This window comes from Chionomys nivalis, chromosome 24 (genome assembly GCF_950005125.1).
Source record: "Chionomys nivalis chromosome 24, mChiNiv1.1, whole genome shotgun sequence".
NCBI lineage: Eukaryota > Metazoa > Chordata > Mammalia > Rodentia > Cricetidae > Chionomys > Chionomys nivalis.
The window spans coordinates 2,438,757-2,452,164 of record NC_080109.1 but is presented as its reverse complement, the minus strand read 5'-3'; the positions used below and the strand labels follow the sequence as shown (position 1 = coordinate 2,452,164).

Below are 13,408 nucleotides of genomic sequence, written 5' to 3'. Positions count from 1 at the left end.
GGGCATGCAGGGTCCTCCGCCTGCTGTAGAGGAGAGCAGGGAGAGCCAACCTCCAAGAAGTTCCCACCGAGCTAGTACTCTGTAATTTAAGTTCTGAAGACCCTACACTGTAACCCCTAAATTTAAATGGAAATTCTGTATGTACGTAACTTTCTAAAGGGTTTAGAGATGAAACGTGTAGACCATGTGCTTCTGTTTTGGACACCGTTTCCCTCGCCTGACAACTGTCGCGGAGTTGGTGAGAAGCTTCACTGTATGCGACTACGTTTGCTTCTCTTCAATTCAAGGGACAACGTGCAAATGTCCAGTCACTAACAAACACGGCAACGACATGTACCACATTTCATCTTTGCTTTCTCCTCCGTTGTTTACTGTTGTCCAGGCTGGCCTTGGACTTACTGTGTAGCAGAGAGCGACCCTGACTCTGGCTTCCACCCCCTAAGCTGAGATCAGCAGGTTCATTCCACTTCACACAGCTGCTGTTTAGTCATTTTAAACAGCATCGTTGTAAATAATACACAGTTCAAAGGCCAAAGAGTAACCCCACTTCTGTGGAGACAATTTTACTTAGAAGAAAAAGTGAGCATGTCTACTGAGGAGCAGAGGAGGCGCCTCAGATTCCACAGTGACTGTCACTCCTATCTATGAGCCAAGACTACAGTGCTGGTACAGGGATCTCCAGCATGGGCACTTCTACAAAAATCTCCATGGAAATGTGGATGTGGAGAATGGACTCTCAGAGCAGGCCAAGGAGTCAGATAAAAACCACAAACACGCTGATCCTGTCTATAGGAGAGTTGACAATTTCATTGCTTGTGCCACAGTGACACCAGCTGGCCAAACAAATCACTGCAGCTCAGTAAGTTACCACTTGGCGTTCAGGTGAGCCTTTGTTATGTAAAAGGCATTACGAGATTCTAAAAGAACAGACATGGAGGAAGAAGCACGCATGTATCTCTGAAATCTCTTTTTAGGAATCCAGACACGCGAGATTGTTTTACTATTTTATAAACATATATAGTCTAACTCTAGTCAATACATTTGATATTTATTTTCTCTATAGAATTTTATCTTTATTAAAAGAAAAGATTTGAAGTTAAACACAATTTCCTGTTCACTAACAAGAAAAATTAAATGAGAAAATGACTAATATTTAGGTTAACATATGCCTAATAGATTTTGCGTATAAATACACTGGAAACAGTCAAAAGATGCTTTTGAAATATTGTTTCCACTCTTGAGGAAAGGCACACAACTAAGGTTAAGTTTAATGAAAGGATATCAAATATGTAAGAGACCCATCGTCTTAGGGTTTCTAATGCTGTGAAGAGACACCATGACCACGGCAACTCTTACAAGGAAAACATTTAATTGAGGGGGCTCGCTTACAGCTTCAGAGGTACCATTACCATCATGGTGGGGAGCATGGCAGTGTGTGGTGCTGCTCCAGCACCATGTCTGCCTGCTGCACGCTCCACCCCATGATGACTGTGGACTTGCCCTCTGGAGCCCAGCAGACTCTTCTGTACGCTGCCTTGGTCTTGGAACCTTAGCACGCCATAGAAAACCAACTAAAACATCTACCAATTATGTTTAAGGGTTCTCCACAATATCCTCAATATTTGTTTTATATTTATGTACCATCTTTAAAACACATACACACACACACACAGACAGAGAGACAGAGAGAGAGAGAGAGACAGAGAGAGACAGAGAAAGATAGAGACACAGACAGAGAGACAGAGAGAGAGACAGAGAGAGAGAAAGTAACACCAAGCAATGGCGCTAACACTGATAAAGACTACTCTAATACGCGTGAGTGACAATTCCCTCTGGTTCTAATCTCTGGTTTCGTAGTGAGTCGGTGGTGTTGAGCACATTTCCTGTCTTTGTCTACTGCACTCTTTCTGGAAGAAGCTGGCATCTGTAACTCAGGAGTACAACTGCACTTTCTGGCACACATCAGGGGTCTCACCCTTGGCACAAAAAAGACGTGGGGGAGAGAGACAGAAGCAACGTTTACTCGGGTGCTTGGCTCATTTTTTAATTGGGCTGTCTGCTACTGACATATTTTGGACATTAACTGCATTGACTAGATGCTTTGTAAGTATTTTTCCCATTCTATAAGTTTTCTTTTCATTCTGTCTGTTTTGTGTTTGCTAGAGTTCTGTTTATTTTTGCTTTCAATATCATACTAAGAACTCATAGCTAAACTTTATGCTTCCTTCTAGAGATTTTATAGTCATCAGGAGTTAATGTCTATGCTAGATAAAGATCTGGTTTTGCAGCTCCCTTTGTGTTCTGTTTCACGTAGTCTGATTCTATAGCCCAGGCTGACTTTCTGCAGCGATCTTCCTAGCTCCACCCGCCAACTACCAAGATTAAAGGAGTAAACTTCCACAACCAGCTTCCTTTCCACAGAAAGAAAAAAGTCTTTTAGCAAATGGTGCTAGAGTAATTGTACAATATTAATTTAGGAGGAGGGAAACTGTGGCGATATCTTGTTGTACTCTCACAAATAGAGCTTGCCTCAAGATCAGAGAACAGAGCTAGCCACTAGTTAACCATAGATGTCTGGAGGTCTGTACAGACAGACAGGAAGTGATATGGCTGGGTGGAAGGAGGAATATAAGACGGGAGGAGCCAGGAGCTTGGCCTCTTTTGGGGCTGAAGATTTTGTAGAGGTAAGAACTCTAGTGGCTGCTGCTCTGCTTCTCTGATCTTTCAGCTTTCACCCCTAATATCTGATGCTGGAATTTTATTATTAAGAACAACTGGAACTTACGCTACAAGACACAAACCATGACTTCTATTTCACTTCTCATTCAAAGTTAACATTAATCAAGGTAAACCACACGCCTAAGCACGAGAAACAAAATACAACTTAGAAAAGGAAGTTTGATCATGATACTAGATTGCTTAAATGAGACACTAAAGGAAAGACTGATGAGTTATACTTACTAAAATTACCAGCTTCTGGCGAGGGGGCGGTGTTCTCCTGTTGAAACTGAACAGGATGACTACAAGTTTGAGGCCGACCTGGCCTATATTCAGTAGCCTTGTTCATTAAGGTACCACTAGGGTGGATATGACCAAAATACATTATATTTACATGTAAAATTATCCAATGAAAGCCACCGTCTTGTAAAATATGTAACACTTTAAAAAAATAAAAGATACCATTTATGGAATATAAGAGCCTGAGGCAGAAGGAAGCGACTGTCTGTAACACATATATCCAAACAGGGAACTTATACCCAGGAAAAATTTTCTACAAATCACTTAGAAAAAGGAAGGTTGGAGCCTATCTGAGCTATAAAGTTATTTAAGAACCCGCCAACCACTAGTTTTTCAATCACATGCGCACACACACATGCCCGGGCACACATGCACACAAACACACAGAGCTGGGCGTGCTGCTGTGCACATTTAGTCCCAGCACTCCGAAGGCAGAAGCAAGCATATCCCTGTGAGCTCAAGGACAGCTTGGTCTACACAGCGAGTTCCAAGCCAGCCAGAGGTATTGGGTGACACCCTGTCTAAGACAACAAACAAGCCTAACAAAACACAACCACCTCTTCAAGACCACAGAAACCATATTTTTAGTTAGAGTTGTACACTTGTATCAACTGTCATTAGAGAATGTTTAATCGCCAAAATAATAAGCATCACTTTCATTTCTGGCCGTATAAGGCACATTACTTATCTCACTGACTATTAATATCCTAGAGAAAGTCAGTATTTTATTATAGAAACAGAAACATGCTCAGGGTTATACTGTCAGAAACAACACAGATGAAATTTGAATCCAGATATTTCCAATCTCATATTCCTTCAAAATGCAGTAAACTGAATTCCAAATCTGGAGGCAGAGCAAAATTAAACGCACTAGGCTTCAGCTGTTGCTCAGTGGCAGAGGCATGCTAAGTATCCACAAGGTCCCAGGTTCCAGCCTAGCACACACATATATAAAAGAAATGCATTCAATCTCAGTTTCTTTCGGAATCAGTTATGCCACTTTCGGGATGTTGACCACTTGGTGGTTTGAATGACACATGTCCCCCACAGGCTCATGGATCTAAACACTTGGTTCCTAGCTGATGACGGTGTTGAGGGGGCAGAGCCTCGCTGGAGGAAGTACACCACTGTGGGTGGGCTTTGCGAGTTCATAGCCTCCTTGCATTTCCTGTTCTCAATTTACGCTCCCTGCTCCCACCTCTATGACATGACTTCCCACCTACGGTGGACTCTCTTTCTGGAATCATAGCCAAAATAGCCCCTCTTCCATAAGCCATTTTTGATTATGGTATTTTATCACAGAAGTGAAAAAGTAACTAAAACAAAGGCAAAATCAAGAACAGTTACTTAAGAATTATGCACTTTTCAAAAAAAAAGCATTAGATGATGCTAAATTTTAAAAGGATATATAAATATTTATAATAATATTTTAGGCCGGGCGGTGGTGGCGCACGCCTTTAATCCCAGCACTCAGGAGGCAGAGGCAGGCGGATCTCTGTGAGTTCGAGGCCAGCCTGGTCTACAAGAGCTAGTTCCAGGACAGGAACTAAAAGCAGAGAAACCCTGTCTCGAAAAATCAAAATAAATAAATAAATAAATAAATAAATAAATAAATAAAATAAAATAAAAATAATATTTTAAAAGATAAAATACTACTCTAGCATTTTTCTTATTAAAAGTAAAAAGCTATATAAAGTTATGTGCCAAAACTGTAAGATACACTGTCATTCTGGTTAATGACATAAAAGTTAGTTAATAATTCTGTTTTTATGTTGCCTATTACTAAGCTAAATAGCAAAGCTTATGGCCGTGGAGCTTAACCTTGGCAAATCAATGTCACAGACAACCCAGTATTCCTTATAACGAACTCAGGTGATTGGCAAAGTCTTGTCATGATTCTTTGTGTTAGCAGAAAGCAAAGTGTTCTTACCCTGTGGTAGCCATGTTCATGGGAGTCATCCACTTCTCCATTACTAGTCACTGGAATTTCTGCTGCAGAATTTTTGGGAGACTCTTGAGCCATGTCAGATTCCTTAAAAAAAAATTAAAATAAGTTATACTAATACCAAACTATAAAAGGTGCGTTTTTAAGGCTGTATTCACATACATTTATTACCTATAATGATATGGTATGACTGAGATGAAGCTGATCACTCGTCTCACTCTCTGTTATAAGGTATGACTGAGACAAGAGCTTCCTTAGCACTGGCTTTGGGTTTTGTTTGTTTTTTTGTTTTGTTTTGTTTTTTATTTTTTTCGGACTACATTTTTCTGTAGCTTTGGACCCTGTCCTGAACTAGTTCTTGTAGATGAAGCTAGCCCTAAACCACCTGTCTCAGCCTCTTGAGTGTTGGTGTGCGCCACCAACCCCTGGCTTGGTTTTGGCTTTTTTGAGACAGGGTTTCTCTGTGTAGCCCTGGCTTTTCTGAAACTCACTCTGGAGACCAGGCTGGCCTCAAATTCATAGATTTGCCTGATCCTCCCTCCCAAGTGCTGGGATTAAAGGAGTGCTCCACCACCACCGCCGGCCAGCAAGCACTGTTATTTCTATAACCTAAGTTGTTTTGCTCCCCGGTCTCTCATCCTCTCCAGTTGGCCCCTCCCACCACAGGCTCTTCTCTCCACACCCCTTCACTCCCTCCACCGCCCCATGACCACAGTTCCTCCCCAGCTATTCAGCACCAAGATTTCCACTCTTCTTTGGACCACAGTTAGAAGACTAGAGGTTATAATCTCCCGAATCACTGTAATCTCCTCCTCTATAGTTTGCTGGAACCACCTCCACAGCCTTGGTCCTCCTCCACCATAGCCTCCTCTTCCTTCTCCATAATCTGGTTACTTCCAAAACTTGCACCCTCAGGCATACCTCCACACACATTACAGCCGTCCCCAAATCTGTATCACTTTTATATCATCACATTCTGCGCTCCCACAAACACACACACAAATTGCATCCTGGTCTTGGTCCTAAATTTCCACAGCCACCATAAGACCCCCTAAACCTCCACCTCCACTTGTAGAACTCGAGACTGTCTATACTTCCCTAGACAACGCTTGTCTTACTTATGAATTTTGACCACTGATGGTTTGGTATTTTTACAATAACAATTTTATCCACAGATAATGATCATAAGGTGCAACAAAGGCAAGACTCCACTTCCTTCCAGGCTTCCTATCAGAAATTATTTCAATAGTATCAATTTTCCATATTCTATATTAGTAACCTCTAATGTAGTATTCCTCAGGATCTCCCTCAATCCCACCATCAAACAGCTTCCTCACAGTCACAGGGGTCCAGGTTTTCCAGACTCCTCTCTTGATATGGCATGGAGAAGTCAGCTATTCCATCTACCAAATGAGGCTTTGCAGTCGGGGCAGCATCGACCTGGGCCAAGGAGGAGTGGGTTACAAAGTCAAACTATCTTGTCCTTTCCTTACAGGCCGCCTCATAACCAGAGTCTGTGAACTTTCCCCACCCTCCTAGCAATCTCTTAAGCATTCTTCTGTGGTTTCAGAATGTAAGCCATCAATGAAGAGTTTACAGAATGGTTCCTTTTCTGTTTCCTCTCCAAAGGATCCGTTTTTAAAGTTTTCCCCACTGGGGACTCAGTTGCTTCAGCCTGCTTTCCAGTAGCTGAGCAAGATGAGAGACTTCCACACATACCTGGACACATACACACACATACGTAGACACACGCACACACACAAACACACATATGTAGACACGTGCATATACACACACAAACACACATACGCAGACACAAACACGCACGCACACGTACACAAACACACACATGTAGACACATGCACGCACACATACGTGTACACACACAAACACAATATGTAGACACACGCATACACACATGTAAATACATGAACATGCACGCACATTCACACACATATGTAGACACATGCATACACACATGCATACACACATGCATACACACATGAACAAGACGCACACACACACAAACACACATACATAGACACGTGTACACACACGCATGCACAGGTACAGGACTCAGTATGATGCTGCAGTAAAAACTTTCATGGTTCAAGAAACCTTGTTGCGAGTACCTGCACATATGACCGCCTCTCTAATTTCTAGTTCACCATTTTCTTTTCTTTTGAGACAGGATTTCTCTTTGTAGTCATGGCTGTCCTGGAATTTGCTCTGTAAAACAGTCTGGCATTGAATACTGCCTCCCGAGTGCTGAGATTAAAGATATGGACTATCATGCCTGGCTTCTGTTTCACCATTTCTTAAAAGTAGAGGAATTGTATTTCTTGGAAGTCCATAATCCACCCACAGCAACAATCTGGCAGGGTATGCGGTGTCTCTCAGATCACTGTGCCCACCTATAAGGGAGTGACTTTTAAAAGTCAAAAAAAGAAGCAAAGAAGTTTGACATTTTGCAAAATGTTTTACCAAAACAAAAAGAAAAGAACAGTCCTCCACCACTATGAAAATGGTTGCAGCAGTCTAAATGCCATTTACAAATACCCATTTCATCCAGAGTCTGAGAATCCCGAGGAATGTCTCTAAGTGAGCATCCTAACTCGGAAATACCTAAATAATGGCAATGCACCCAGTCACAGAGGAAGAAATGCCGACTACCATCTTAGATCTCTGAAACAGCAATGGAGGCATAACTGGTTTGCCAAGTCAGACTTCATCCAAAGGCTATAGATGTCTCATTTGTTCATTTGTTTGTGTGGCTGGCCTGCTGTAGTGCCCTCTCAAAGCTCTAACCCTTCAGGAAAAAGAAAACTTCAGGAAGGCTCTTTCTCCGAGTAACTGAGCTAAAGCTGGTTTTAGACTCAGCAGCAGAAGAGCGGAAGCAGGTCTTCCAGTACCTTTATGAATGTTTCTGTGGTAACTGAAATGGTTTACCAGCTCTCCAGGTATCAGAATGCTATGAAGCCAGTTTCATAATTTAGGGTTCTTAGTGGAATACGCAGCAGCCACTGTGGAAGCTTCACAGGTGAGGACATCAAGGTCTACAAAGGTTAAGAAACTAAAGTGGACAATGCACATCCTCCTGCAAATGAAGCCCTGTGAGAGGAAGGACAGTGAGCACTGACCAGATGTCAGAGCCACTCTATGATGGCCGAACTCTCTCTGCTTAGTGTATATCAACACGTATAGCCGTGTAGCTAACGTCTGGCCTCAGGACCATTGTTCCTGCTTTTAGGAAATCTGCTGAGGTCAGTTTTATAGAAATTGATGAACTGGGACTCAAACCTGGCATTCTTTAACCTCACAATACACTACTTCTTCAAGAATGACTGAAATTAAATGGTGTTTTAAAATTATCTAACCAAACATATCAACAATGCAAGGTTGGGGAGTTCTGTAGACAGCCTGGTGTGTGAAGTCCTCAGACCAGAAGGACAAGGTCAGCATCGGATCACTCTTTCTTATAAGGCAGTCACTGCAGCTGCCTTAGAGGGGACGCCCCACGACTGCACGGACTGACGTCTACACGGACCGAGCAGTTCTTCAGCACGCGTTCCAGGCACAGCAGAAACACCACGGCTCTAGGAAACGACTTAGCTAGTGTGCCCTGCTCCCTTCTCCAACTGCTTCTCAGACAACAGTCTCCCCTAACTCTTCATCTTCACCCAGGGGTGCAGAGGAAGGCTCCTCATTACCACTTAACCTCTAGTCTGACTCTTTCTATAGCTGCCAACACCAAGGGTTAAAATGTTCATGGGATATTTTCCTAGCTTATTTATATTTTATAAATCCTGAAGACAGACCGTGATGTAACAAATGACCTTCCATTTGACAACTGTGCACTTATGGTTGATTGTCATAGGGACAAGAAGTGTAATTAACAAAGTTCATATAAAGCCAAAAGATGACCTTAATAAGGCAAAAGAAGCAGTTATTAGCCAAGTTTATGCACAGGAAAACTTAATTTCTAAAAAGTGCTTAGAAAAAATACAACCTTTATAGAAAAGATGTACAGTCTTTCCAATTATATAAGGCATTCATCACTGTTTAACAGTAGTTTCATTTAACAATTTAATTGAATTTAATTTTAACCCAATTTGCCAATGAGCAAGCAAAAGTAAAGGTTTAATAAGCCTAAAGTTTCCCCAGATGTTTCTTAAATGTACCATGTTTTTATGAAGTTCTCTGAAAATGCAATAGGAAGTACCCAAGTTCTATTTCCTATTGGTTCTGTAGGATAAAATTCTCGATTTCAATCAATTCTAGATAAAAAGAAGACGTGAGTAAAACAGGTAGAGAGCGAAGAGAGAAAGCGCAAATATCCCAGCCCAATTGTTCTAGCTCTGGCTTCAGACAGGAGGGTCGCAGTGCTGAGTGCACTAATTATACATCTCAAGACAGGCCATATTTTGTTCCAATACCAAAAGCACAAATGCCTTTTGTGTCAAATGAAATTATTCAGATTTTTGTTTGCCCGTACAAAGACAAAGCAATTCTAATAAGCTCATAATTTAAATGCTTTCTGAGATTTCCTCCACTATTTGTACAATACAACTTATTAAAAAGATGAATACGTGCATTGCACGCATCAATTCAGTATAGCTCCAAAGTACTGAGCAAGTCAACATGCCAAGTGAAACTGAAGGAGGACCTGCTGCAGTATTCGGGCACAACCAGGCCCAGCTCCGCCCCTTCCCATACCTCACAGACAGCTCTTCCCCCTGTGACCCTCAGGCCCAGCTCCGCCCCTTCCCATACCTCACAGACAGCTCTTCCCCTGTGACCCTTGCTTCCCTTATACAGGGTGGTTACAGGGCTGGTGAGATAGCTCAACAGATAAGCAGGATAAATGTATAGTTTCTCCATATACACTGAGATGGAATATATCTGATAAACTGAAACACCCATTCGAAATTAAATACTCAAAGAAATAGAATTATAATTGATTGTCTCTCAGCATAAGATGTGTGTTCTATATCTTATTTAATATCTATCTTATTTAATAAAGAAACAACAGGCATTTGCACTAAGATTGGGAATAAGGCAAAAATTTCCACCATCTTCATTATTACTCAACATTGTACCAGAAGCATTGGCCAATTGGACCAGTTAAGAGGAATTACAGTTGCTGGGTGGTGGTGGTGCACACCTTTAATCCCAGCACTCAGGAGGCAGAGACAGGTGGATCTTTCTGAGTTCGAGGCCAGCCTGGTCTACAAGAGCTAGTTCCAGGACAGGCACCAAAGCTACAAAAAAACCCTGTCTTGAAAAAACACAAACAAAAGTAAACAAACAAACAAACACACACACATCGGGGGACAACAAAGAATCAATGATAAAATTAATTCAAAAAGAAAAGAATTCATTAAAGTAGAAGAATACAAACATTCGACTCAATAGCCTCCATATAGAACACTAATCATTGGACCAAATGATGGGGGGGGGGGATCACACACACACACACACATATATAAACAACAAAGCAACATATAAAACCTATATGAGAATATGAGAAAAAACTGGGCATGTGCAGACATTCCCTCTTCTTGGACAGAAAGATGACAACCACTGATAGAATAATGCACACACACTGCAGCGTTCTCTGCAATCATAACACACTGGAAACTACCTAAGCCTATACAAAGAAAAGCGATTAAACTATACACATCTAAACCAGGCAAGTCCACTGCGCTGTTACCATTCACAAGGGTAATACTCAAGACCCTGTAGTTAAATTTAAAAAGGTAAAAAAGAAAACCATGATGTTCTAAGTTTACAGTCTCATGTTAGCCACATCTATAGCTATCCATGGCAGCATTTGGTACACAAGCCACAGGTCACACATATCTGAAACTATGTAACTGACCATTGAGAAAAACAAAGTCTGACAAGCTACAGTTTTCTTAAAACTAACTCTGACTCTTAGAACTATAATAATGTTCACATATCCTTGAAAAATAATTTTAATGAAGGCTATAAATAACCAGGGTGTGTGTGTGTGTGTTTATGGCACACACCTGTAATGCGAGCATGCAGGATAATCAACTCAAGCCTCACCACCCTAGGCTAGTGAAAGTTAAGACATACATTTTTCTGCTAGTGGCATAGCTCAAGTGGTAGACTCTGTACTTTAAACTAGCCAGGCTATGGAGCAAATGTCTACTCTGCAAAAAAATTCACCTTTTCTAATTTTTATGCAAATTCAGCTATTTTTAACACTGTCTTTAAAATAGAATGATAAATTACCACTATAAGATTACCACTAATGCTCATGCCCTCAAAGGCCAGTTAAGCTGTGGGGCAAAGTGTTTTATTATTTCTCAGGCTATTCTTCCATAACCAGTCAGAGGTATTCATTAGCTAATGAGTGTAAGGAACAAACTCTTACAAAATAAATTACTAATTAGCATTTATGAAAATGCATGCAGTGTCAATGAAATTTATAATTACAACTGTGTAAGATCCCCTAGCTTTTACTACAAGTCACTTAATTTCTATAAACTGAAGAAAGTAACATATTCAGAGGGAAGCCATATAAAAATTTAAGGCGGAGGAATTAGCAAGGGGAATTCTGTGTCCTACAAGTCGTAAAAACAATAGGCCTTGTTGAAACCCAGGGAAAATAGAGCAGTAGGTACTGGACCTGCCAGATTCCCCACAACCAAGAAACAGAAGACTCCGTGGATAACATAGAAAGCCCAGGAGTCAGTCTCTAGGATGCCCGAAGCTAGGGTTTAATATTAAGGATCTGTGAGACGATGGCTGTTGAACAGACATTTTAATTTGAGTTTTCAAACTAGAACACCTTATAGCACAGGAGGGCTGAAACAGTATGGCCGAGCTGAAGGCACAGATACAGCAAGGTAGCTATAAACAGGACATACATGGCTTATCATACTGAATATGAATCTAGAGTCTTCTTCTAGTGAAGTAAGTATATTATGGAATCTAAAGCAAAATCCACTTGAAAGATACACACAAGTCTCTAAAGAAACTCACAGATTTTTTAAAAATAATAATAATACTTCCATCAGACATGGTGTGATTCCTGTAATCCCAGCACTTGAGAGGTGGAGGTGAGAGGATCCCTCCAGATCATCCTCAGTCGCACAAGGAATTCAAAGTCAGACTGGGCTAAAGTGTGATCTTAACGCAAAAAAAAAACTTTTCTTAAAAAATTAAAAACTCAAGTCATCAAAGAAATGTCTTAGGAGTCCTTCTTTGTAGGAACACTTTTTAAAACAGTTTGAAGGGCACTTCACATGGGTCAAGGAGGTGCGGGGGCAATGCAGAACACTAAGGGCAGAAAGCACCAAGACTTGGGCTTGCTTTCATCTGACCTTGTCTGATTTCTTTGCAGTGTTTTATGCTTGCCATTCCAGACACTCATAACTAGGATAAGGATATGGCTCTGTTTCTTTGAAAATTTTTGCTCATTCAGATAAATGTGAAGAGAATAGTAGGCTTGTTTTGATATCACAATTCAGTGTTAATCTTCCTGATGAGCTAATTTATAATTTAAGAAATGAAGCAGCTCCATTAATAAACTCTGTATATTTAGAGGTGTTGAGAGACAAAAGTAATACCGAAAACATAGAAGCTTCCCTGTCAAAACAATTTAAAATAATTGATATCTATGACAGTTTTCCTAAAACAAAGCAAAAACCCTTACCTCATAGCTCAATAAAAATTATATTGAATTTAAAATGATTTCCCATACATGTTCAAAGTATATTATATTCTTTTTCATAAGCTGAACAACCAAATAAAAATAAACAATACTTCTGTCTTTACATTAACAACTATTTGCTAACCATTTGATAGCTGCTTATCTTGATAGATAAGGGCAGTATCTACAAGTCCTTTCGGACAGTAATAAATTCACTTCAGGTTGCTTATTAAGATAAATGCATCAATCTAAAACTTCAGAAGTAGAAGTTTTTACCAATTAGTTAATTCTGAATTATATGTCATAAAGAGAAACAATTGATAAGTTAACCTTACGGATAGTGAACAATAGTCAGCCCTATCACCATAACCAATTTTTAAAACAGGTAATAAAAATCAACTATTTGAAAAAGCCTTTTTCTTTTCCCCATGTGTGACAGAGAAACAACCTAAAGTGATAGGGTTCTCAAATCTGCATCACTCTCTGAAAAGGAAACTAGCTGTAAAACAGTGCTACATTGTTGCTTAATGGGACCTCTTTCTGCACAGCCAGCCAGCCAGCCAGCATGTTGGCAGGGAAACCAACCAAGAACCAGCAATACTCAGTGTCTGCTATTTGCTGTGACTTATTTCATGACAAGATCCAATGACTTTCTTGATACTTGGTACTTTTCTCCCTTAGTAATCGATAAATGGAAAGTTACTAAGTTCCCCCGAACCGTGTCAAATAAATCATCTCAAAATGCACAGGTAAAGTTTTTT

The 13,408-nt window shown here is 40.5% G+C and overlaps 1 protein-coding gene across 6 annotated transcripts in view; it reads right to left on the bottom strand.

Moving 5' to 3' along the window:
- Positions 1-13,408, bottom strand: part of Arfip1 (ADP ribosylation factor interacting protein 1) — a 58,815-nt gene that overhangs the window by 39,261 nt on the left and 6,146 nt on the right. For all 6 annotated transcript variants that reach the window (XM_057757104.1, XM_057757105.1, XM_057757107.1 and 3 more), the window contains one exon: positions 4,949-5,050. In XM_057757104.1, coding sequence (XP_057613087.1) covers positions 4,949-5,041 — 93 coding nt within the window. In that variant the 5' untranslated portion in view covers positions 5,042-5,050. The remainder of the gene's footprint in view (positions 1-4,948; positions 5,051-13,408) is intronic.